Below are 27,252 nucleotides of genomic sequence, written 5' to 3' on the forward strand. Positions count from 1 at the left end.
TAGACCATGTCTTAAAAGGTGGGAACGGGGTATTAGCTGCTGTCTAATACAAAGTGCCCATAGACTAAGAGCTTTGGCACATCTGGCTCCAGTCAGATACCTAGTGACACACCAAGTTTGTGCAGAATAAACTGGTGGCTAAGCAAGCTGTGATTTATCATCCTGCTTGGGGTGCACAAGAAGGTTTACCCCAGGGAGAGTTTACTCAAGTAAAGGGCCTTATGGCTTTCCAGGCCTTTGGGATTTTATGGTGGTCACTGAACTTTGATTTATAGCAGAACAGTCTCAGGAGGACAACTGTTTAATAACAAAAATGGGCAGAAGTCAGCATAACCTTTTTTCCCTTCACATTTCCCACTCCCACTAAAATAACCATCAAATATAGCCAAAAAAGTTATTTCTGACTGCAAAGAAATATTAAAGGTGTGTCAGAACATACTGCAAGATTGCTGGCCCATAAAACTTCTAACTATACTTCCAGAGAGCTGTCATGCCACAAAGTTGAACCCAGAGACATTGCTCCTGGGAGGGGACACGACAGAACCAAAGCAGGGACAATTTCTTCCAGGTTGGTTCTAAGTGTAGCAATGAAATAGCTGCTTTCTTTGCAGTCAGCTAAAAGGCTACCACCATATTCATTAATATTAATTGTAACTTTTTAAATAGATACTGACAATCAAAGGTCTTCCAGTTCTGTAGAGGAATGCAATTAAGTAACAGTTTCTGTTAAAAACAAAAAACAAAAACACCTCCAGGACACACTGCCACATAAATATGAATATAGGACCAAATTTTCTCTTCTGGGCCCAGTCTGTACCACCTGCATAGCACGAAGGGGCTGGAACTGGCCCTTGCTGCCAAGCCTCCCAGTGGGAGATAACTCTCACCTGCTGTAAAGTTGGCAGAGCCGGCTCTTACACCAACCACCGTCCATGCTGCCAGTCAAGGTGGCATATTGGGAAGAGGAGGGATCATGATATAGAAGGGGTAGGGTGGAGCGCGATGCCTCAAATTTTAAGCTGGTATAAGCTTTCTTAGGGACCATAACCAACTGCCCTAAATTAGACAAGTCCAGGGGCTCCTCTATCTTATGCAGTGACTGGAAGCAGTTACTGAAGCTTGACAATTGGGGATCCATAACCATTCCCTCCCCATCTCCTGCACTAGCTGGAACTTGACACAGTAGAGAATCCACCTCATAATATTTTATCACAGCTACAGTTTAATGGTCAAGCAGAAATTCTGTGATTTATAAAATTTATTCTGGGTCAACATACATAGTGGCTAAGAAGCTGAACTACTTACTTCAATTCTCTTTTCATATTTCTCTCCCTTTATGAGACGATGGACATAGATCTTTGGAATGTGAATATCTTCCGGGGCAAATGATCCTATATCAACAATTTCTTCTACCTGCAGAGAGGAAAAGGAAGAGTGAATATACTCTGTTGAACCAGAATACTCTCTCAAGACATGAAAGACTTATGAGAGATTTAGTGATGAAACTTCCAGATACTCAAGGCAGAGTAGCTCAGATCTACCCAAGAAAGGACAGAGAGTGGGCCAAAATAGTGGAATGGCCTCAAAATAAGCGTGTCTAAAATTGCATGCCTACTTCTTACACATGGAGGGAACTCCAAAATTTTGGGGAAAGGATATTTCCACATGCATTTCTGAATAATTATGTTTCTAGCTGCCCAGTTTGCACACACAAATATCTCCTGCACATCCACATGAGAGTTCTTTCACATACAAAATAATAAGCACAAAATGGAGGGAAACAAAATTTTGGTAGCAAAAGGGGTACAAAGTGTACAATTTTAGGCATATAAATCTGGAGATCAGGGAGACCACTTTGAAAGTATTTCAAGATGTGCTTTTTTGTAGGACAGTCACTAGAATGCAAGGCTGTACAAAACAAGACAGAATATTTACTATGACATGCTGTAGTTCAAAAATGTTAAATTTCAAGTTCTAAGAACATATGCAATGTTCATGATGTTAGAAATTCTGTATTCAAAAGGAAATGAAATCATATCAGAGCTAGTCTCCCGAGAACACGTTACAATAGCAACATTAAACTCAATATAAAGATATCTAAAACAAGTCTAAGGATTCCTAAACAATAAAGGCTTATGCAACAGGATACATCAAGGGAGTTATACCATCTACCTAATCTTTATGTTGAATAAACCTCAGAGCACTGTCATCACAAATGAAGAAACATTAAATTACTTTAAATCCAGGTTAGCATGCATAATTCTCAGATGAAAACAAATCCATGTACCGTATCTGTGTCTCTGTAAAATCTCATCAATAATAAAATTCATATGGCACCTGTCATACAACCTTTACCCTAATATTCCTTATAGGGTACCAATAAAAGGCTAAACAAACTAATAATAAAAAGTAGCAGAGAGAAAGAGAAAATAAAAAGGTACAGACAAGGGAGAGAGGGTATGTTTTCAGATGATCTTTAATTCTTTTCAAAGACCTGATGAGACAGGAAAACACAACACTGTTCATATGGCAAGAGCTCTAGAGGAAAAGGTTCTGGCACAAACGGTGGCAAAACTGTGTGAAGTGACCAGTGCAAGACATTTAGAGGGAGCAATGACAGGAAAAGAGGAAGAAAAGTTCATAAGGTAGGGTGGGCCAAGTCAATTTAGTGTTTTAAAAATAAAAAGATTTTATCAGGAACAAAATGGTGCAACAGAATCCATGCATTATCTTGCTAAATCATTGGTCACATTGTCATCTATATTATGAGATGGCAGAATACCTCTGCGATCAAAAATAGGATAAGATGGAAAAATCCTGAAGAACACAGATGAAGATTCTCTGTCAGAACAGCAGCTACTTTAAGAATCCTGGAACAAAATCAAAAAGGAGGAAAAACAGAAGAGAATTGCACAGACAGTTCAATGTAACTATACATAAAACAGATCATCTGGTACTGTCATAAATATAAAGGGAAGGGTAACCACCTTTCTGTATACAGTGCTATAAAATCCCTCCTGGCCAGAGGCAACATCCTGTTACCTGTAAAGGGTTAAGAAGCTCAGCTAACCTGGCTGGCACCTGACCCAAAGGACCAATAAGGGAACAAGATACTTTCAAATCTTGGGGGTGGGGGGAGGGGGGGGAGGGGAAGGCTTTTGTTTGTGCTCTCTGTTTACGTTTGTTCTCTCTTGGGACTGAGAGAGGCCAGACAGAAATCCATCTTCTCCAACCCATCCTAATCTAAGTCTCCAATATTGCAACCAGTATAGGGAAGCCAGGCAAGGCGGATTAGTTTATCTTTTGTTTTATGTGAATTTTTACCCTGTGTTAAGAGGGAGGTTTATTCCTGTTTTCTGTAACTTTAAGGTTTTGCCCAGAGCGGGATCCTCTGTGTTTTGAATCTGAATACCCTGAAAAGTATTTTCTGTCCTGATTTTACAGAGGTGATTCTTTTACCTTTTCTTTAATTAAAATTCTTCTTTTAAGAACCTAATTGATTTTTCTTTGTTCTTAAGATCCAAGGCTTTGGGTCTGTGTTCACCTGTCGAAATTGGTGAGGATTATTACCAAGCCTTCCCAAGGAAAGGGGGTGTAGGGCGGGGGGGGGGGGTATTTTGGGGAAAGACATCTCCAAGCAGTCTCTTTCCCTGTTCTTTGTTTAAAATGCTTGGTGGTGGCAGCATACTGTTCAAGGCCAAGGCAAAGTTTGTACCTTGAGGAAGTTTTTAACCTAAGCTGGTAAGAATAAGCTTAGGGGGTCTTTCATGCGGGTCCCCACATCTGTACCCTAGAGTTCAGAGTGGGGAAGGAACCCTGACAGCTACCATCTAGAATCTGAGTCCTACTTTTCTCATTACTATTTGTCTTTACTTATTAGGTGAAAAAGTGGGCCCAAGAAATATTAATCGCTATTGATTCAAACTGCTTTTATCCACTCTTATTAAAGGTTAGAATTATTGAACCAAAGTTTTTGTTGGCGTAACTCTCTTGACTTCAATGGAGTTATGCTAGCGGAGAATGTGACCCATTGTATTCTTCCTCAGAAGACTTAAAATAAAGTGATTTCTCTACAGATACCATCTATTGTTATCTATCTCCCCCCATCACTACCCTTCTTATTTGGCATTTATTTTTATCCCATATTTCTTTTGATGCAGCTGTCAACATAGCACAAGAATCATCAACATTATTTTATGTATGTATTGCCATAAATGTGTGACATGTAGACAATAAAATGAACATGTTTGCCCTGAAGAACTTAAGATCAAAGATCCCATTCCTTCAAATGGATTCACCCACAGATTCATGCCCATGCTTGTGTTTCTTTGTGAGTCTAGCCCTCACATGTCTACATTATCCATTTTCTTAAAACTTCCCATTAGTGTAAGCAATGATGACAGCAGAAATGTAGACTAGCTTTTCCACCATCATGTCATCTAACTGCTCAGAGCCTGCTATAGTTTATTTTAAGGCTTTACTTCATCAGATATTAGAAATCACAGGAAACCAAAAGGTTATCAATCTTAGCTATACAGCTGTTCCCTGGGTTACACAAGACCCGACTTACACAAATCAGCATTTACGGAGAAAGTTCCGTAAGCTAGAAATAGGAGGTAGGTTTTTTTAGGGGTTTTTTTTTTCATAATGGTCGAGTATATGTTTCCGACTTACGCAAAATTCGAGTTACGCAAGGCGTTCCGGAACGAAACGATTGTGTAAGTCGGGGAGCGTCTGTACAGTAAAATCTGAGGAGTAACTTCAATCCTGAAGATGGCAGATGGGCTTGGTCCATTTTAGGAGGCCTTCAATTTGTGGTTTAAAGACCCTAAAATTGGGATATTATCGTATCTCCTTTCTGTTAAATAGGCATCTTTGTGCCTGTTAGATATGACCACACAGACCCCTGCTTGGGTTCAGATTGAACAAGAATTGAAATAATCTGTCTCCCTTTCATGCACTGTAGGATCAAATTATTATAGATTTGATGGCTCCAAAGTGCCCACAATAACAGCTGTGAGACAAGCTTGGCTAGAAAGTTCTGCTTCCATCCATTCTTCCAGGTACAGGCAGTCCTATGGAGCAATCCCATCCTTAAACTCGGTGGCAAAACCATGATGTGGACGGCTTAGTGGACAAAGTAATTATGACTGTGTCACAACTAACTGACAATCACGAATTTAAACCATCTGCAGATCTTCAGCAACAATTTGTCTTGCCCTTCGCTGAAGCATGGGCATATCTCCAGTTAAAGCATTTACTTACTAATATATTTGGACTGCGTGTATTGAGAGCTCCAGAACCTCCAAAAATTTATTATTTTGGAGGAAATTTCAGGGATTTCCTCAACCACTGGTATCCTTTTATGATTTGCTGGGCCAAAAAACTCTGCCAAAGATTGATAATTTTAAAGTTGCCTGAAACAGATTTGGATACCCAGCTATCTCTGACCCAATGGAATATAATTGTAGCTTATGTTAAAAAAGCTACTATAGACCTGAAGCTATAGCTTATTCATCACAAGATGAATAAGCTATAGCTTGTCCATAGGCTAACAGTAATGGGCCTCATAAATGCTGACCATTGTGGGAAATTAACTCCCGTAGTGCTACATTATCTCATATGACTTACGAGTGTTCCTGTATCAAGAATTCTTGGTATGACGTGGGTCGAAGGACCAATTTTGTATTGGATGCTAAATTGGAGTCCTCCCCCTTAAATTTCATTTTGGGATATATTCCTTATACCTGGAGATTACCAAGTAACAAAGAGGTGTGGTTCCCATGTGCAACTTCGATCTTTAAAAAAATAATCCCGCAAAAATGGAAAAGTTGATCCCCACCAAATATTGATTCCTGGCTCAGTGATATGGCTGATCTTGCCAATAGTAAATGACTGGCATTCCACAGAAAGGGACTGCTCAAAAAATTCAAAGCAATTTGGGCTGCCTTTTTAGAGGCATATGATTCACATAGACGCTGAAGATAGATATGTTGTGTCCCATTTACTGTGTGCGTGTGTTATGATTAATCTGGTATTTCATTATATTTGTTGTATTTGGAAAAATTAATAATAGGTCTGTCAAGAGATTAAAACAATTGTGATTAATCACACTGAAACAATAACAGAATACCATTTATTTAAATATTTTGGATGTTTTCTAAATCTTCACATATGTTGATTTCAATTACAACACAGAATGCAAAGTGTACAGTGGTCACTTCATATTTATTTTTGATTGCAATGTCACCTGAAAGTAATAACAGGTGTTCGCATGGCACTGCTGTAGCCGGCGTCACAAGATATTTACGTGCCAGACGTACTAAAGATTCATATGTCCCTTCAGGCTTCCACCATCATTCCAGAGGACATGCATCCATGCTGATGACAGGTTCTGCTCAATAACGATCTAAGGCAGTGCGGACCGATGCACATTCATTTTAATTATCTGAGTCAGATGCCATCAGCAGAAGGTTGATTTTCATTTTTGATGGTCTGGGTTCTGTAGTTTCCACACTGGAGTGTTGCTCTTTTAAGACTTCTGAAAGCATGCTCAACACCTTGTCCCTCTCAGATTTTGGAAGGCACCTCAGATTCTTAAATCTTGGGTCAAGTGCTGTACCTATCTTTAGAAATTTCACATTGGTACCTTCTTTGCATTTTGTCAAATCTGCAGTGAAAGTGTTCTTAAAATGAACAACATGTGCTGGGTCATCATCCAAGACTGCTATAATATGAAATGCATGGGAGAATGTCGGTAAAACAGAGCAGGAGACATACTATTCTCCCCCAAGGCGTTCAGTCAAAATTTAATTAATGCATTATTTTTTTAACAAGCGTTATCAGCACGGAAGCATGGCCTCTGGAATGGTAGCCGAAGCATGAAGGGGCACAGGAATGTTTTGCATATCTGGCATGTAAATACCTTGCAATGCTGGCCATAAAAGTGCCATGCGAAAGCCTCTTCTCACTTTCAGGTGACATTGTAAATAAGAAGCCAGCAGCATTATCTCCCATAAATGTAAACAAACTTGTTTGTCTTAGCGATTGGCTGAACAAGAAGTAAGACTGAGTGGACTTGTTGGCTCTGAAGTTTTACATTGTTTTGTTTTTGAGTGCAGTTATGTAACAAAAAAAATCTACATTTGTAAGATGCACTTTCATGATAAAGAGATTGCACTTCAGTACTTGTATTTCTTTTGTTTATCATTTTTACAGTGCAAAAATTTGTAATAAAAATAATAATATAAAGTGAGCACTGTACACTTTGTATTCTGTGTTGTAACTTAAATCAATATATTTGAAATTGTAAAAAAATCCAAAAATAGTTAATACATTTCAATTGGTATTCTATTGTTTGACAGTGCGATTAAAACTGCAATTAATCGTGATTAATTTTTTTTTTAATCACAATTTATTTTTGAGTTAAGTACATGAGTTAACTGCAATTAATCGACAGCCCTAATAAAAAATTATAAATATATAACATATACATTTAAAAAACCCTGACAAACCTTTTGCTGTCTACCAAAGAAAAATAAAGCCTCCATAAATCATAGCTTCCTCTTTTCCTTTTTTGAATAATTACCCTCCAAGGCCTTTACTAAAGCAACAAGAACCCATTGCTCACAACTAGTGGCAAAATGCTAAATACTGTTTAACTGCATGTGTGCCCAAGGTTATAAAGTCTGTTTCCTGAAGTGACTCAGTAATGGCTGAAACACCAATCACAACATTAATGTCAAGAGTATCACTTTCTTCAACGTGTTCAATTTCATTTTTGTTACTTTATTTCAGTTTTTAACAAGGGAATTTCAGTTCTTCCCCTGAAACTGTAGCCACGGCAACCCCAGAATTTCTACAGGCCTCCAGCGATGCAGGTACACTATAGCTGAAGGGAACACCAGGATGTGTAGTCCTGATACCGTTGAAGTTTTCAAGGCACTGAATAAGATAACTTCACTGTAAACTGGCAACCCAATTTTAAATTTTTATACTCCTAAATAATACGGGTGCTCATTAACAAAGATCTCACTGGAGAAATAGCCTTTAACTTGCAAACAAAATTCAATGTTGTAAAAAAGAATCCTGCCCTCACTATTAATTTTCAAAATATACTAAAATCAGAAGACTTTGAGCTGATTAGACTGTAAAATAAATAAATAAAGCTGCTAATGATTAAAATGCATCAAGCGCTTAATAAATTATTACAAATGAGAAAAAATGAGCTGTTAGCTCAGTGAAAGCAACATTTCTCCTAACTTAAATCATGGAAAAGACAAATCAAAATGAATTGAAATAGTTTTCTCACCTTTGCACAGACCATACATTAAAAAGAGACATGATTTAACCAAAGATGAGAGTTTAGGCATCATTCTACAAATACATTAGAAGCTAGAGGAAGACCAAGGACAGCATATGCCTGATACTCAGGGGGTGGGGGGTGGGATGTATTAGAAGGAGTGTTGAAAACAAGACACAAGAAGTAATTCTTCCACTCTATTCTATGCTGATTAGGCTTCAACTGGAGTATTGTGTTCAGATCTGGGCACCACATTTCAGAAAAAAATAAAGTGTACAAACTGGAAAACATCCAGAGAAGAGCAAGAAAAATGATTACAGGTCTAGAAAACATGATCTATGAGGGAAGACTGAAAAAAATGGGTTTGTTTAGTCTGTAAAAAGGAAGACTGAGAGGGGACATGATAACAGTTTTCAAGTACTTCAAAGGTTGTTACAAGGAGGATGGAGAAAAATTGTTCTCCTTAATCTCTGAGGATAGGACAAGAAGCAATGGGCTTAAATTGCAGCAAGGGCAGTTTAGATTGGACATTAGGAAAAAATTTCCCGTTGGTGGTTAAGCACTGGAATAAATTGTCTAGGGAGGTTATGGAATCTTGATCGCTGGAGATTTTTAAGAGCATGTTAGACAAACACCTGCCAGGGATGGCCTAGATAATACTTAGTCCTGACATGAGGTCAGGGGACTGGACTAGATGACCTCTCAAGGTCCCTTCCAGTCCTGTGATTCTATGACTTCATTTCTTGACATTAATTAAACAAATGTTAAGAAACACTACAGGAAGAGGCTGAGATTTTTCACAAAACCTCAACCTCCTAGGCTGCTTTGAAAACCCTCAAAAGGAAAGCTCCAGCTGATTCAAGAAATACATCCAATTAGTGACCTGACTATGGTGAACTTATGAAATCTGACATGGTCACAGGCAGAGAATTTATTAACTTGTAATGTTACTGATCTTAAGCCTTTCAGAAGAAAAAAATAATCAGGCATTTGCCAACTTTTACTGAAAGAGAGAGAATGCATATGAATGCTGTATGGTGATTTGTGTGTGTTAGTCACTCATCTTCTTCTTCATTTACACGGTGATAGATTTTAAATAACACATCTACCAGTATTTGCATTTTTCAGAAATTGAATAGCTCATACAGCTGATACATCAATCAAATGAATGGTCTTACTACATTCTTAAAAGTAATATTTTATATTTAAACAAACATTCTTCCACTGACATGCACAGTAAGAAAGAAGATAGCTGGAAATATTCTTGAAGGTGAAAGTTTGAAAGAAAATAAACAAATTGGGGTGGAGTGAGCGAGAGATAGGCTGAAATAGTTTCTCAGGGTTCATGACTAAACTGGTGAACCTAATAGTAACCATGGAATATTACTAGCAAATATTAAGAAAATGGAAAGTTCATAATGCGTCAAAATTCTGTTTCCTGCACATTGTCAGAGGAGGAGGAAAGCAATAACCACCCATAGGGAAAAATGACAGGAGTCAGGTGTTGTGATAAGCTCACAGCCCAAAAGCACAGTAGCCAAAGCTGGAATTGACTTTAAAATATCTTTCTATTTAAAGAAGGAAGTTTTGTTTACTTGAATCTAATGGAGAAACTATGCATCCCTTTTGCCTGCAGTAAATGTGAAAAATTATCTTTAGAACATGACATTCAAAAAGTCATAACAAGTAAGAACTTTAATTTTCTGATCATACGAAGTTTTTCTACTTCGTCTGTATCTTAGTTCTATGGGAAATAACAGCTGAACCAAACCATGCTCCTGCTGTCTGGATTCAATACTGCTGAGTACAGCTGCTAGAATGCCTTTTAAAAAAAAATTATGTTACAATATATATATTGTAGGTGTGACCGCTCTCTCGGTCTAAACTACTACAAGAGATATGTAGCTCCTACAGAAATCTTTAGTTTCTTTCAGCACCTTTTGTTTTTATTGTAGTCTGAAAAGTCTAGACAAGGAGGGCAGCTACCTTCATACATCTCCCCTTTACTGACAACTTGCTGGCATGCATCTAAAGTAGATGGAAGTCAGCTGGCCCAAATCCACCTTCAGGACCCAAAGAAGAGCTCTGTGTAGCTCAAAAGTGCATCTCTCTCACCAACAGAAGTTGACCCAATAAAAGATATTACCTCCTTAACCTTGTCTCTCTAATATCCTGGGCGTGACCTGCCTACTACAACTCTGCATATCTCCTTTCATAGGCACGTGCTAGTGCTGGACATTTAAATATGTCTCCAGTAGCAAGAATGTGAGTTCAAGAGAGCCCAGCCTAATCTACTTATGACGAGCAAGTGAACAGTCTGAAAGTCACTATGTAAATGCTCAATTTGAATAACATAAAAAATGTCAAAAACTAATACAGAAAACTGAGATATGGCACAAAAAAACAAACAACCCCCTTGCCCCCCCAAACCAGCTGATATTCAAGGTATTTATTGAGGAGTCTTCTTTTCCTCTCCTGTTTGGTCAGTCTGTCGCTGTTACTATGGTTTCAGATTTTTTCCATAGCTCTCAACAATCTTTAGCTAGCCACAGTATGATTCTCTCCAGAGTATGTCTCAGCCCACTGCAATAAATTATTACAAATCCTATAGTATCAAGAGTCTGCTACTTGTCTCAGCTACTAAGATTTTTTTCTAGACAGCCTTGTCCTAGAGGGTTATAGAAGAAAGTAAAAAGTTGTCATGTTGTCTATAGCTGGTGGGTTGCTCATTAGCACACCTCAGTGAATGGGAATGTCAGAGCCAAGAAGAGGGGAGAGATGTGAACCGGTTCATTTTAACAGATGTGAAAGTAGCAGGTTGAACTACTGGCCAGTAGATGGTCTTTCTTCAGTTTGCAGGGGTTAGGACTGACAGAAAGTCATCAAATACAATACAAAAGGCCAAGTTTTCAGCCTATCCTAATCAGGCTTCCATTTTTTTATGTCATCAGTTTTGTTGGAGTAAATTATTGTGGGTATAATTATGTACCTGCAATTATTTTAGTATGAAGTTTAGATCACTTAGATACCTAAGTACCTGCTGTGCTTATCACTTCATTTGGATCTCTTGGTGCTCAGGACCTCTGAAAAAATCAGCCACTTTGAGAGTCTAGCGTTAGGCACCCAAGTCTGAAAAGGTCGGTTGCTGTTTCCAGATTCTGTGTGTACTAAATACACCCATAAATTAAAAATGTAGATGTGTAAATTACACCTGTCAGAGACAGAGCACTTGTAACATGCCACTAAAAAACCCAACCTCTAGTCTTTGCTTTTCCTTGCTTCAATAAAATAAAATAAAGGAATGATATCCAATACCTTTAAGCAATTGCAATCCAATACATTTAAGCTATTTAGCCTGGGTTAAAATGGGATATGGCTTGGGATTGTTCTTGGGTCAATGAATTGTTAAACAACTTCTTGTAAAGTGGGTGTGTCCCAGTGATTTAATCATAGAAAGTGAACAAAGCAACCCAATATTTGATTCTGAGAAACATATCCATGATTGAAAAGAGCACAATTTCACATTTGGAGGGTGCAGATTTCTCAGAGACCCTCAATGTGGGTTTGGGAAATATAGTGGTAGATAGCATTTATTTGAAAATAATGTACAAAAATCCATCAAATGGGGTAGAAAGAGAGGAAAGTGAATGACCTCCTTCCATCTGGGAATATTACTGTGTTTCTACAGTCTCCTACAACAGCAATAAATAGTCTCACTTCAGAAAACCACGATACAAAGCCAAGATGTCCTTAATATTCTAATCCTCTATTCCTTCCTAAACCGTCATTTTCCTCACTCAGTAATTACATTTAAAAAACATTTTTAGGTGAAGGTGGGGAGACAGAAAGATTAAAACCTAACTGAGATAAGTGCTCATATATTTTAAAATGCTATGCAATGTCTCATAAAATAGTTACTTGGCCGCAGCTTTTCAAATCTTAATATTCTGCCCATCTGAGATTTTGTTTGTTTGTTTTTTCATGCCCAAATGCAGTAGTCCACACTATGGACTAATGGTCTGTAAAATTTCAACCCTGAATGCCACGCCTTTCTCAACTTATACTGGGAAACTGCATCTGAAAACACAAAAGTTATCATTTATTTTGTCCCCTCATTACTTTAACAAAGCGAAGCTGATTTAAACCAAAAATAGGTTAAGAAACTCTAGGAATTAGTGACCCCTGAAAGTATATGGTACATTCCTTCCTGGACCATAGTTCTTCATAATATGTGGTTTTATGATGCAGAGAGTGGTGGACTACTGCCTAAGGCATCTTGCTCCCCCTGTCCTGATTGCTTGCAACTGTCATCAATTCATATGTACATGTTAGCACACATAATGAAATGGTAGATTTTAAAAATCCTTCCACTTTACAGTGTCTTCCTATAAAAACCACCAGGTCTTTTGGCTCATGCACAGCATTGGTACATTTAAGGTAACATATACAATATAAAGTTGATTGTGTAAATGAGAGGTCAGTTCAATTCCTGAGAACAACTGAAATTAGCTTTATAAATAATTAATAATTATAGACTTGTCATCATTATGCACGCCATATTTTGGAGTGTGGAATTGTTTTGACCAGTGTGTATTGATCACCCAAAACTTTCCTGTGTAACTACTTTTTCAGAACCCAATTAGATCTTGGGAAGTTACACCATAGGACTCCCAGGGCTCTTTTTCCTTAGAAGACTGTGTTGACTACATCTGCACATGGATCCCAAAATTAAACGTCTGGAGCTTAATGCTCAGAAAGCTCATACTTGGTTCAGAAGGAGTCAATTTAAAGAAAAAAAATCAAAACACACACGGAGAAACAAAACAAAAAGTTTGAACTCCATTGTCACGTTACATGCAAATGAGTCTCACTGAGAGATAGCCAAAAAGGATTTGATTTACTATGAATTTAAACCATATCAGAACATTCAGTGCTCTAGCTGTGAAGTGCTAAATTGGACTCCTGTATTTAAAGGTTACCTTTAAAGAGAGACTGGTTTATTATACCAAACAACAAAACCAAAACCCCCTGACTTTCACTATCCCCCCCCTTTTTTTTTTCCTCACTGCAAATTAGAAGCATGTTAAATAAGGTCCCTCTGAAAAATTTATGATTCTAAAGTTCAATAGTTTTAATCTGTCTACAGATTAACTTTATAAATTTGGTAATTTATAAAGTAAATCTGTCTACAGATTAAAACAATTGAACATTACATGGTAATTTAGGCTTTAGAAACATGGCACTAGGGGCCAGGAATTTTGATTCTAGAAAGTGAGACTACTCACGTGAGAATAGTTATATTTGTGCATTAGCTTTTTGCAGGATTGCATCGTAAAATAATTTTTTCCTCTCTCACTATTATCAATAAAAGCAATGCCATGGTTTGGCACGGGCAATATGATATAAATGACTTACTTCAATCAATCTGTTTCTGTCCCTCAGTGCAATATGGTTCACTGTACCTGCGACAATCGAGCTCACTGACGTAGGTAGAATATTGTTCCTAAGCAACCGGAGAAACTATGCAGGGTTTAATGATTTTTATTTAATGCATTTTTATGAGAAGAACACTACCTTTTTTTTTGTATTCGGATGTTTGAGATGGAAATGCCATTTGCCCTGGGAGCTATATTTAGCAATCCTGCCACAAACCAAACAAAAAAGTACTGAGTACTCTGATCTTAGATATTCAGACAGCTAGTTTATAAACATTTTAAATACATCATCTATTATTATTATTTATATTATGGAAGTACCCAAAAGCCCGAATATGGACTGGGGCCCCATTGTGCCAGGTATTATAAAAACAAAGAAATAATACAGTTAACCCTTCACGGCAGGGATAATCTGAATACATAGAGAAGAAAATATTGATATCATTTTTGTGCATATAAATCCTTTGCTGCCAACTCAGTCCTGATAAAGTTTACTGGTACTGTCAACTAACATTACAATTTTTATATTACAATTAACCTTAAAGGTCAAATAATAATAATAGCAAGGTTTTTAAGAGTGGAAGCCTAAAATTAGGCTCCAAATCAATACGTGAGAACCTGCCCAATTTTTAGAAGTACCAAGAACCTCAAGTTCCATTGACCTCAGAAGAAGAGAAGAAAATCGTGGACTAGAAGCACTAACACAAGACTTCATATAAAAACATTAAAGGCTAGGAAAGAAAACTGGAATTGGAGAATGGGGGTCAGATCCTCTGGTGGTGTAAACTGGCAGATGTCTACTGACTTCAGTGGAACTATTCTAATTTACACCAGCTGAGAGTCTGGCACAGTATTTAGAATGATAACTAAACATGAGAAGTTTCCACACTCAGTGCATTTTAACACTCTGAGGCTTCTAATTCAAACACTCTTATTATTCATATACCACAGTGGCAAGGAGCATCAGTCATGGGCCAGAACCCCACTGTGGAAGATGCTGTAAAAACACAGAACAAAAAGACTGTTCCTGCCTCAAGGACCTTACAATCTAAGTATAAAACAAGAGACAACAGATGCAGAAAGACAAGGGAGGAAACAAGGAGACAGTATCAGTCAGCATGATAGACTATGGTCTCAGCACAACACCTGCCCAGCCACCGTAGGCATCATGGCAAACTTGGAGAGTTCGGAGAAGGAATCTGAAATCAGATAATGAGATAGCTTTGCAGATGTTTACAGGGAGTTCCTCCAAAGCATGAGGGCCAGCACAGGGGAAAGCACAAAGAGATAGTTTGAAAATTTAATACATGGAGGATGGAGGCTGACACTGTAAATCAATCAAAGGCAGAAACTGACATCTCAATAGCAAATGAGAGAGGTGATAGGTAGGGTGAACATAGGTAGGGTGGAGATAGGCTGCAAAAAGGTCTTGAAAGTGAAGACAGCATCTTATGTTTGATATTAAAGAGAAGAGAAAGCCAGAGGAGGGATTCAAAGAGAGGGCTGATGTGGTCAAAGCTACAGGCTGGGTGTGTTAACTTTGCAGCAGCATTCTCAATGCATATGAGCAAGGCAAGATTGCATTTGGCAAGGTAGAAAACAGAATGTTGCAGTAACTGAGACGTGAGAAAAGAGTTTGGACAAGAGAGTTTTGGCTGTGTGGATGGATAGGAAAGACCATATTGTCACAAAGTCCTAAAAAGTACAGCTTAGAACCCTAGCTCAATTAACAAACTCACAGGACAAACCCCAGTCTTCCTTCTCATAATACATGTGGCATAGTTATTATAATCAATCAGCCCACAACTCTTGATATACAAGTGTATATTACAGAAATGGGCGAAGATATTTTGTTTAATACCAAACTCACAAGTGAAAATCTCCAAGGCAAAGTCCATGTAGATTGCTGAGTTTCAACTGATACTGCATCAAAAGCATGAATGTCACATTATTATAACAAAAGATGTTATCAACCAAGAAGTTTCATTAAAAATTTCCTGGTTTTCCACTGCAATTTCCAAAATTATCTCACCATCTCTAGGTTTGACAAGCCACAAATTGGCCAAGTTTCACTCCCAAACTTTGTGAACACATTAAGGACTGAATTCTGTTTCCAATAAACCTTGTGGGGATTTAGATTTTGCAACAATGCGAGTTTCAGATGGCTTAGGGCTTGATTGGGAATATTCACAGTTTTGACAGCTGACTACTTCCACTCCACTTGAGCTGATATTCTCAGGACAGCAGGCACAAATTGCTGCAGAAGAGTAGGAATTCTTGCATAGAAGCATTTTACCTTGAATGCATGCTGCTGAATGCAATCAACTAACACTGGTTTTAAGAAGTCAAACACACTGTGGGGAAAGTGCTTTTAACTATGCACACAACTCTACTCCTCCAGTTGCTGCCAGGGTGAACCTTTGAAAAGTTGACCCTCACAGGTATATGAAGATGAAAAAAAAGGAAAGAAGCTCAGACAAGTCAGAGGTCTTGGTTTCAAAACATCCTTCAGGTAAAGACAAGTTTTGTTTGTGAATACAGCCATTTTATTGATGTGCAAAGGACAAATAGAACAAATATTTCCAGGTACATGCATGGGTGACAGGAACCCAGACTTTTTCCTGTTGGAAACTACCTTGAATATCAGGATCCAGCTCTCTCAGCTGGAGTCCAACTACAAGAGTCAGGCCTTCAGTTCAAGAGCTCTTTTCTCACTGCCAGCCTTCCTTCACTTGGCACAATCTGCCCCTTGACCTACTTCTATGGCACTGCAAGAGAGTTAGTTCTAAGATGAGCTCTCTCCCACAAAAATGCTCCATGCCTAACCTCATTTTGACTTCTCTTTCCCATTTGCTGTCTGGTAACACAACAGCCAAGGGCTTCCGTCCAACAGTCCTCTGATTGCTCCACAACCTACCTTCACGAAGTAAATTTATATTCCTACAGTTGAGGAGAAAAGCTAGAATGCCAAACCCTTGCTACTCCATTCCCTTTCAACAATACGGCAAGTTCCTATCACAGAGGCATATGAAGAAGGGAAAATAAGGATAGGCCCTATGAGAGATGGAAGGAGGTGAATCAGACACTGTAAGAATAGGAAAAATAACAGTTATAGCAAAAAAGTCTTCCTCAAAATTTGGTACTGCCCATAACTTTATAACCAACACTAACATGAGTCCCCAGAGTTTAGCGGTGGGATTCCGTCCAAGACAGTTTGGGGAATATATCTATATTAACAATATGATTGTGACTTATATCATCCATTTGTAGCAGGGACTTGGCACACAGCGAACAGACTCTGTTTGGGAAATTGAAACATGGGCATCAACAACTGAATAGCTCTACACTGATAAAACAATGAGGTTGCTACTGATTAACCATTGTCTTTTAATGACTCTTTGCACAGCAAAACCCACAGCGGTGTTGGATCATGGGGAAATCCCCAGAAGGACAGACAGAGGAAAGTGTATCAGCCTGTTTTTTAAAAAGAGATATGCCCTCAGAGCAGGGGGAGCCATTTCATAGCCAGAAACAGAGAGAGATGGCTGGAGGAGTGGGGGAAAGACTCTCAGGAGTGGTGAGGATTCGGAGGCAGGGGAGGAGAATTGTGTTCAGGTTTTTGTTGTTTTGGCTAGATTCGTCACTCTCTTATGCTGTTTAAGAGTAAACTATGTTTAAAAAGTTCCTGCACAAAACCTGTGTTTCTTACTTTACCTGCCACAAGTCCCCAGAGAGTTCAACTCTAAACCAGACTGTCCAAAGAAGGGGAGACTCTGACAGACTGTACATAAGCAACTAGGAAGGCTTGAGCTGTCTCAGCACTGGTCTTGGGAGCCTAGGGTAGTTGGACTGTGGAGTCCCCTATCCCAAGGAAGGGTTTCAGAATGGAAGTCTGCATCTGGGAGTGTACCCAGGAGACCTAGAGGCAGAAACAGTGCCTGGACTCTACCCAGACCCAGCGGAATCCGAAGGTTGGGTCCTATTAGAACAGCCTGGTGATGATCTGTTAGAGGGACTTGACCTGGACATAACATCATCACTTGCCTTTCAGATACCCACTACACTATGCTACTATCTAGATTTATAAAACAGGGGAAATGGTCCTGACATCCCTCATAAAGTTCTTTGAGATCTACTGATGAAACGTGCTGTCAGGTCTTGGTATTATTTTGCACGCACACCCACATGCACGCACACACAGTTACAGAAGGATGAATGGCAACTCCAGACTTAAGTTTGCGCAGTATTGTGAACTGCACTTAACGAAGGACTAAAACCCAGTTTCACACATTAAAAATTAAATTTAGTCTCCAAACTTGGCACGGTAACTCTTCATTTTTTAGTAAAATATTTCCTAACTCTTGCAGAGGAGACATTTTTAAATGTTCCCTTTCTCAGAATTAGTGAGGGTTTCTGAGTGGGGAATAGATCCACACACAGAGCTATGTATGTAATTACATTGTTAGAGTGAGTATTTACATGTGAACATAATGAGAAGAAAATGTTAACAACAGAATGTAATGCTTTAGGTGAAAGTATAGCATAGAAACAAATTGAAAGGGAACAGAATAAGCTTTAACCCCTCTGGCATTTTAGTTTCGGGGGGGAGGGAGGGGACACGACCAAATCACAAGGAACTGATATTGCCAAAACTTTGATCATTTAATGATTTTCTCTGCTATAACTTAATGTTCATATGATCTATATAAATTATGTAGTTTAGTTAATACCTTTTTATGACCTTCAATACTGGTCATGTGAAAGTTGAATTAGAAATGATGCAGTCTAACTTTCTGTGCAGGACTGATGCAGATGTGTCTAAGCAAAGATCCCCATAATCACTCATGGTGTCATAAATATAAAGGGAAGGGTAAACCCCTTGAAAATCCCTCCTGGCCAGAAGAAAAATCCTCTCACCTGTAAAGGGTTAAGAAGCTAAAGGTAACCTCGCTGGCACCTGACCAAAATGACCAATGAGGAGACAAGATACTTTCAAAAGCTGGGAGGAGGGAGAGAAACAGAGGGTCTGTGTGTGTGTCTATATGCTGCCTTTGCCGGGGATAGAGTCTTAGAACTTTTAGTAAGTAATCTAGCTAGGTACGTGTTAGATTATGATTTCCTTAAATGGCTGAGAAAAGAATTGTGCTGAATAGAATAACTATTTCTGTCTGTGTATCTTTTTTGTAACTTAAGTTTTTGCCTAGAGGGATTCTCTATGTTTTGAATCTAATTACCCTGTAAGGTATCTACTATCCTGATTTTACAGAGGAGATTTCTTTACTCCTATTTACTCCTATTTCTATTAAAAGTCTTCTTGTAAGAAAACTGAATGCTTTTTCATTGTTCTCAGATCCAAGGGTTTGGGTCTGTGGTCACCTATGCAAATTGGTGAGGCTTTTTATCCAACATTTCCCAGGAAAGGGGGGGTGCAAGTGTTGGGAGGATTGTTCATTGTTCTTAAGATCCAAGGGTCTGGGTCTGTAGTCACCTAGGCAAACTGGTGAGGCTTTTTACCAAACCTTGTCCCGGAAGTGGGGTGCAAGGTTTTGGGAAGTATTTGGGGGGAAAGACGTTTCCAAACAGCTCTTCCCCAGTAACCAGTATTTGTTTGGTGGTGGTAGAGGCCAATCCAAGGACAAAGGGTGGAATATTTTGTACCTTGGGAACTTTTTGACCTAAGCTGGTAAAGATAAGCTTAGGAGGTTTTCATGCAGGTCCCCACATCTGTACCCTAGCATTCAGAGTGGGGGAGGAACCTTGACACATGGTATCAGGTTTTATCCACGGATACAGTTTTACACCAAACTGTTCAAAAGAAATTTGTTCAAGCCAGTAAATACCTTGTGTATTTCCTTAACAGGAACTTAAAGTTAAGACATTTCTGATCCAGTAAAGAAACTGAAATGAAAGGATTGAAGTTGGCCAGAGGATATTTTTGGCAAAAAACAATGCTGAAGGACAATACCTGAAAATTTGCTGCCAGGGCTCTGACGTCAATAGCTCTAGGTTGAGTGTGTTGTTACCAGTTTATATCAGCGATAATCTTAGTCCTCCTACTCCAAAATCCTCTCACAGTTTAATTATTTACAGCTCTTCAGCATTAAACAATACCTATGGGTTTTTTCCCCCTACACTGCTGCCAAATTCTCTATTGGCTGAATTTAAAAAAATAATTAAGGGTTTGTTCCTACTCTAGTTGAAGTCAATGTCAAAACTCCCACTACCTTCAACTTGATGGCAGAAGAACCTACATATTAAGGAATAAATTCTGCTTTCACATATTCATGTGCAATGCTCTCTGAAGTCTTCAAAACTCAGCGGGAAATCTTGCAAAAACAGGTTGTCATATGCACTGACTGATTGATTCCTCACACATTTCCTCCTTTCGGCCAGGGTGGAAATACCCTGAGAAGAGCATTTCCAATAGTATGATAGTATTCATGCTCCTAGGAAGTGCAAAGGAATAGCACACCCAACCCTAATCATACCTCAATAAAATGAGAGTTTGTCTTAAAAGCGGATAAAAGTCAAACATATAAATATAAATACAGAGGGAAAGAAGTTAAAATTATCTACCGCACCATATACAAAGAACTGTATAAACTTATACAAATGTATAGTTTGTATTAATAAAAAAAATCCCAGTGACTCAAAAAAGAATCTATAAATACACAGAGATGTACAACTGATTTCTGTCACAGTCACTTGCATCACTCTTTGGTGGTTATGAGTCAGATGACCCGCTTCTGGCATCCCATGTCTGAATGCACAGAGGAGACAAAGTATCTAATTGTTCTGACTTTGGTTATGACAGTGGAGTCTTTCCCATCCTCCCGTTTATTTTTCTGTAAAATAGCTGAAAAATAATGCAGATGTGCCATCTTGCATAGAGCACTGTCAGCAGCTGATGGCAGTGCAAGTGTTGAAGGACCCCAAGGCAGCTATAGTTTATGACAGATCTAACAGCTAGTCTTAAATGGAATTACAGCAGTGAGAAATTCATATGGTAACTGTTTGTTGAGAAGAAAATTCTGCCCCTTCATCTGTGGGTAGAGAAGTTCTCCTGGCAGCAGAAAGAGGGGATGCAATGTGGGAATAGAAGAAAAGTCTCTCTGCTCCATAGCCTCTCCCTAAATGCCAGTACATACCAGGCAGGGACAGAGTAGGCTAGAAGGGACTGAAGAATTCATTGCTACATCCAGCTTCAATTTTAAATTGAAAAACCTTGTAAGTTTTTGTTGAAAACAAATTTTGTTCTCTGATGTTCATAAACCCGTTCACTGTGAGTACTCAATAATCAAGCAGTATGACTGACAAGTGACCATATATTGTTTGCTTTGATTGAATTGTTTGACCTTTATCCACTATTTCTGCACAAAACAAAAAAGTTTCAGTTCCAGTTCCAAAATTTACTTTCCAGAAATGTTCAGACAGATAAAAATCTTTGCAAAAATCCAAAGGGGTGCAAATACAGTGTGCCACGATGCAGCCCTGTATTCACACCCTCCACACGATCACAATAATCTTTGTACAAAATATGCCTTGTGAGATATCATTTGAAAACTCATAACTTCCTGATCAGTAATATCATGGTAAAATGTGTATAGCAGCATTATGTGTGAAGTTTTCAAGTTTTATGATGTTAAAAGTGCATGTTCAAAACTCACGTTCCACCAACTTGGTGAAACAGACCAATCTTGAACAAAGATGGGTCTGTTTGCCTTAATTAACACTGGAATTCCACTGTAAATTAACAAGCAGGACAGAAAGAAAATGTATCACAAAAGTAATCTCTTCACTTATTATGTCAGTTGGGGATTAATTTGAATTATGACAATACTTTATAGCAGACTAGTAAACAGACTGCATTTTAGTTTGTCAAAATAATGAAATCTTAGTCACATAGAGCCCACAATATCGCATCCACAATTACACCTTTGCTGAGAGGTAGGGAGAGCTCACTATTGCTTTCTGCAGACTATATGGTTTAGCTCCATGTGGATTATGGAAGTTTTAATGTACATGCAGCCATTGGTTCCTGAGTTTTTCAAATTATTGTATCAGCTGAGCAGACAGGCCTGGATTCTGCATCAGATCCATTCGCAGGCGTTTCCTTCTGAAGTCAATGTGACTCCACACAAGTGGCTCCAAAATGTAAGATCAGGGACAAAAAGCAAGGTTATATTAGCCAATGCCCACTTGTCTTACATGCATAGATTTACAGATTGCAAGGCTGGAAGGTTCCATTGTGATCATCTAGTCTCACCTCCTATACAACACAGGCTACAGAACTTCACAAAAATAATTCCTACAGTATTTCTTTTAGAAAAACGTCCAAGCTTGATTTTAAAAGGTCAGTGATGGCAAATTCACCATGACTCTTGGTAAATTGTTCCAATGGTTACTTACTTGCACCATAAAAAAATCTATGCCTCATTTCCAGTCTAAATTTATCTAGCTTCAACTTCCAGCCATTGGATTGCATTACGCCTTTCATTGCTAGTTTGAAGAGCTCATTATCAAATATTTGTTCCCCGTGTAGATATTTACTGACTGTTATCAAGTCTCCCCTTAACCTTCTGTTTGTTAAGCTAAATCGATAGACTGAAAGAGCTCAATCACATGTTTGCCAATCCTTCAATCATTCTCATGGGTCTTCTCTGAACTCTCTCCAATTTATCCACATCCTTCTCAAATTGTGGACACCAGAACTGGACATAATATTCCAGCAGTGGTGGCAAGCTTGAACCTGCAATGGATCTTGGTCTGCAGGTTATGTACATATATTATAGAGTGATCAGAAAACTTTTCCCAGCAGTGAAGGCAGAAATGCATAAGGCACATCTCAAAGCTTACCTAACAAAACAGAAGTTACACTGCAACAGTGAATCTTTCTTTGACCCATTGTTTTGTAAATTACTGTATACAATCAAGTGACACATTTCTTAGTTTAGCTTTAGAATTACCTGACAATACAATGATTTTATTCTGGAATAAGCAACAGTTACACAGAAAACATTGCTTATGCTTACCTCTATCACAGTTGTTTTGGCAGCTTTGCACATAGGTTGGTTGAAGTTTCTTGCAGTTTTCCTATCACAGGAAAAGAAGGAGAAAAGAGAGAAAATAATTAACAGTAAGAGTAAAATTATAAGCATATCCATTTCAGAATTAGGCTATTACAACATGTTCCTGCAAAATAAATGTTACACTATTTTCTTTCAGATAGCTGTGGATAAAATTGCTAATAGAAAAGGGGAGAAAAGAAACCCATAACAGCATTTTATAAAAGGCATATGAAAATGTGTTACATTTTGATAAATCACATGTTCTTTACAGCTTTCCCTGACTTTTAATAGCCACATTAGTTTTTGCAATTAAATATTCAACTGATAAACTCACTTATTTAATTGTTCAGAGCTAACAGCTGTATGCTCTGTGCCATATTCCCCCTGGTTGCAGTAATGCCTGTTGGACGAAATTCACTCCTGTGCAGAGGACCAGCAGGCAGCCTATAAACCACTACTGTACCAAGCATGACTTCAAAATATCACTTACATGGCACATGGGAATTGGGCTAGCGCAATTCCCCAGGAGTAAATTTCATCCAGTTATTTTAACTAACATCTCTGCCATGCCAATCCTGGGACTCTCTCAAACCAAGCCTGCCAGCTGGGACAAATTTCCCTGGGTATTATTTTTGTAAGGTGGAAAAATGGCATCTAGGGAGTAAGACAAACAAATCAAACACTTTCCCTTATGACCTAGCCAGAACTCAAACCCAGATCTTACCAGAAACAAAGAAAAGTCTATTGAGCCACCTCCACACCTACATCTGAGATGCTACTTTTTCAGAAAACTACACTTCCTTTTAGAATTTTGGGCCACAATATTAAGTACATGCTATTTTCCAATGTAGCTAGTCAACAAAATTCTGCAGAAACTTTTTTCCATCAAAATCAAAAAGTGTTTCAGTGAACATTTCATCAGGAAAATTTCTCAGGTCCAGTATGGAATTTCTGGCCAAAATCAGAGACAGAAAGAGTCAGTCAGTCTCCTTCTCTTTGGCCAAACTGTCCAGTTTAGAGCAGGGACTTGACCCTGAGTGTTTCACATCCTAGCTGACAGCCCTAAATACCAAGCTATTGGCTACTCTGGAGTGGGTCTGGGTGTCTGTCTGTCTCTCATGTTTTTGGTGAAAATTTTTGAAAGTTCTTGTTCCACATTGAAATGAAAACAAATTTTGAAACCTTGCAATGTCTGGCAGAAATGGAGTTGTTTTCTGGCCAGACCTATTTTCTAAGTCTTTACTCCTTGTCTGTTCATCCTATTGTTTCATGCACATCACTTGCTTTTACCATGCTGAACTTTGGGCTTCCACTGCCCCCTCCTGGTTTTTTATGTTGTACCAAATGCCTAGACGTAGCATGCACTACACAGTTTCTTTCGGGATTCTAGTGTAGTACAAAGATGGAGTGAAAACAACTTAACAGTCCAAGGCCAAATACAGAGATGGAAATTGTTTTATTAATATTAACCAGCAACTATAAAATCTCTGGAAGAGACTAAGGGAGAAAAAAAGATATTTCATCTCATAGCATCTGACACACTGGGGCTGTTTCTGGCCAAAAGATCATAAGAGGAGAGGAACCATTGAAAACAGAATTTAGGTGTATATTCCTGTCTCAGTACATAAACAGAACATTCATTAATAGTCAGTGAAAGTGAAACATACCCTTAAAATAAGACAGGTAGAATAGAAAATCAACCAAGGAAAAATACGGAGAACTTAAAAAATATGGAATGGGAATTGATATATAGAGAAAAAGAAGAGAGTTAAAAGTGAATGTTTCTTCCCAATCACCTACTATTATGGACCTCGGTATCATATGTCAGAAGTTCAATCATTAAGAAACGTATAGACACCTGGATTCAAAAATCAGACTGTTACAAATAAAATCTCTAATCTACGGGGGAAAAGAAAAAGGTAGAAATATTTTTAAAGAGTTTGCAAACACTGGAGAAGATAAAATTCCAATTGCAAACTGAAGTTATGTCTTCACTTACAGCAGTGTGTAGAGTACAGACACTGCATGCCCAGCTAGCAAGCAAAGGCAGTGAGGCATAGTTCAGGTGAATAGAGTGAGTCACGTTCCTGAACCCCCGGGTATACACCCTACATTGCTCTCTACATGCCCACGCAGTGTCTCCCATGTCTACACGGCTCTCCAGCTGCTGGAGCCTTTCCCTTGTGTCTCCCCAATGCCAGAGCTTTTCTCCAACGCAGTGAAATCTACACACCGAAACGAGTGTGGATGCAACAGTGTGTAACTAATGTACTCTACACACCGCTGTAAGAGTAGACAAGGCTTAAGGAAGTTGCCAAACTCATTTATATCTTTTACTGGACCAACTTCTGTTGGTGAGAGAGACAAGCTCTAATCAAAAGACGCTCGTCAAATCAAAGATATTTCCTCACCCACCTTGTCTCTGTAATATACTACAACATTGCATACAATCTCATTTATGTAAGTTTTTACACCTGTGAAACTACTGATTTCAATGGCATTACTCCAGATTTATAGCAACATGAAATCAGCACTAGACCAAAAGTCATCTTTCAAAAGGTTCTCTCATTGATCTATTGAAAAACTGAGGTTTTACAATAACTTTCCAAGGCAAAATACCATTGAGATCCTTGGGTTTCCAAGGATTTTCTAGAGCTATAGTTGATTCCCCATTAATTTTATTTAATATTTCCAGATTCTGAACAGCATTCCAGTATCAATGCTTCTATCTGGTTCTAACCATTTGAATAGCACTCTGATAGTAAACTTTGAACCTCCTTGTGATTGGGAGAGATTGATGCCAATAGTTTGGAGACAAAGGGAAAGGTTTGTGATGACAGTAAACTAACCCATATTTTCCTAGATATACCTCAACCTACCCATCTTAGAAGGATAACATTTATGTTGCAAGAAGAATTCCTTTTATTAGGTTTGCTATTTCAGTCTTTGCCAAACTTTATCCTGTTAATTATACTAAAAATAATCATGTCTGATAATAGTGAAGTGGTAACATTTTTAAATAGGGAAATTAAGGGAAAAACTTAAATTTGATTTCACCAGAATTTGAATGCTTTTTTGTTTTCAAAATTCTGATCTGTAAAGTAATATTTTTACATAATAACCTTACATCAATAGGAGTCTGATAACATAGGCATTCTTGTTGATTATTTGGTCTAATTTCATTAGAATCTGACTAATGTAAACAGATCAATTTTCTATTAATCTTCTGTATTAAAGCTTTATTATAAACAAATCTTGTACAGCAACACACAACAAATGCATCTCAAGTATTAAGTGTATTATTGTCCAGGTGGTCCTACTGAAGTCAATGGGAGTTTTGACATTAACTTAAAATAGGAGCAAAGTTTCCAGGCAAACAAAAAACAAGCAATATTAACCACAGACATGGACAGACAATAAGGAAAAGCATCTTAGTTTTAATATCCAGTTATCACATTTAGCAAGTAAAATGTTTATGGGCTAAAATGTACATTACATTTTGGGAGTTTTGTCACAAAACATAAGAAGTTAAAGAGAAATTTGAAAATGGTATCTGTGATGTAAAAATGAGATGCAAGTCAAAGGTTTCGCTCAAAGAAATCAAAAGTTTTCCAATATCACTGTGGAAAAAATACATTCATATAAATAGATGCTGTGTGCTAAAAGCTAACGAAGTCAGGTGTTGCCTATGGGCTTGAACTCTCAACCTCATATCCCCAGCTAGTATGTAGCTTGTAAATTCAGTTACTGCGCTTGCATATACATGCACAGTGTCCGATTTTTACTAGATGTGGGGAAATACGCATATACCTACAGGAATGCACGAGTGAGCTTTAAAAAGTGAATTGATAACATGATCTTCTCTTTCAGACAACAGTTTCTGTAGTACATGTTCATTTCCATATCTATAGTGGGAGACTCACTGATAATACCAATTTGAAAGTTATGGATTGGATTGGTAGAATTCGATTTTATATATAATTGTGTCAGATAAAAATAAAAAAGTATAAAATAAACATTGACGTTATCAGTTTAAATTTTCACAGTTGCAGGACATTATGGAGAGGGTAGACAATTATTTAACGATAGAAAGATACTAAGTTAAAGTTAAAGCTTGATAACTGTTAAAACACAAATTGTCAGCATCATGTGCCAAAATAGACAAAGTCAATATCCTTAAATCAAACTCTAAAATAAGTTCTCAAGAAGAATTGTTCTTATTTTACTTATTTCTAATGATGATAACTGAAATTTACAAATATTTTTTTTTCAGTTTGTGGGAGTGTGTATGGTGAAATCCATGCTTCCCAACAAAAATGTAATCTTTCCAACTCTAGTTATAAGCTCCTTGTGAGTGGCATATTACAATAACTGATCTCTGAAAATGCAGAAGGACCTTAAGGTAGCATTCTCTAGAGGCTTACTGTTATAGGCACAGACCAAAACA

The 27,252-nt window shown here is 38.0% G+C and overlaps 1 protein-coding gene across 1 annotated transcript in view; it reads right to left on the bottom strand.

Annotated features, from left to right (window-relative positions):
- Window positions 1-27,252, bottom strand: part of OXCT1 (3-oxoacid CoA-transferase 1) — a 125,434-nt gene that overhangs the window by 53,230 nt on the left and 44,952 nt on the right. The window contains exons 7-8 of the mRNA XM_037902729.2: window positions 22,770-22,830; window positions 1,306-1,413 (exon numbers count right to left, since the gene is read on the bottom strand). Coding sequence (XP_037758657.1) covers window positions 1,306-1,413; window positions 22,770-22,830 — 169 coding nt within the window. The remainder of the gene's footprint in view (window positions 1-1,305; window positions 1,414-22,769; window positions 22,831-27,252) is intronic.

The sequence above is a fragment of the Chelonia mydas genome, chromosome 5, assembly GCF_015237465.2.
Source record: "Chelonia mydas isolate rCheMyd1 chromosome 5, rCheMyd1.pri.v2, whole genome shotgun sequence".
In the NCBI taxonomy this organism is placed as follows: domain Eukaryota; kingdom Metazoa; phylum Chordata; order Testudines; family Cheloniidae; genus Chelonia; species Chelonia mydas.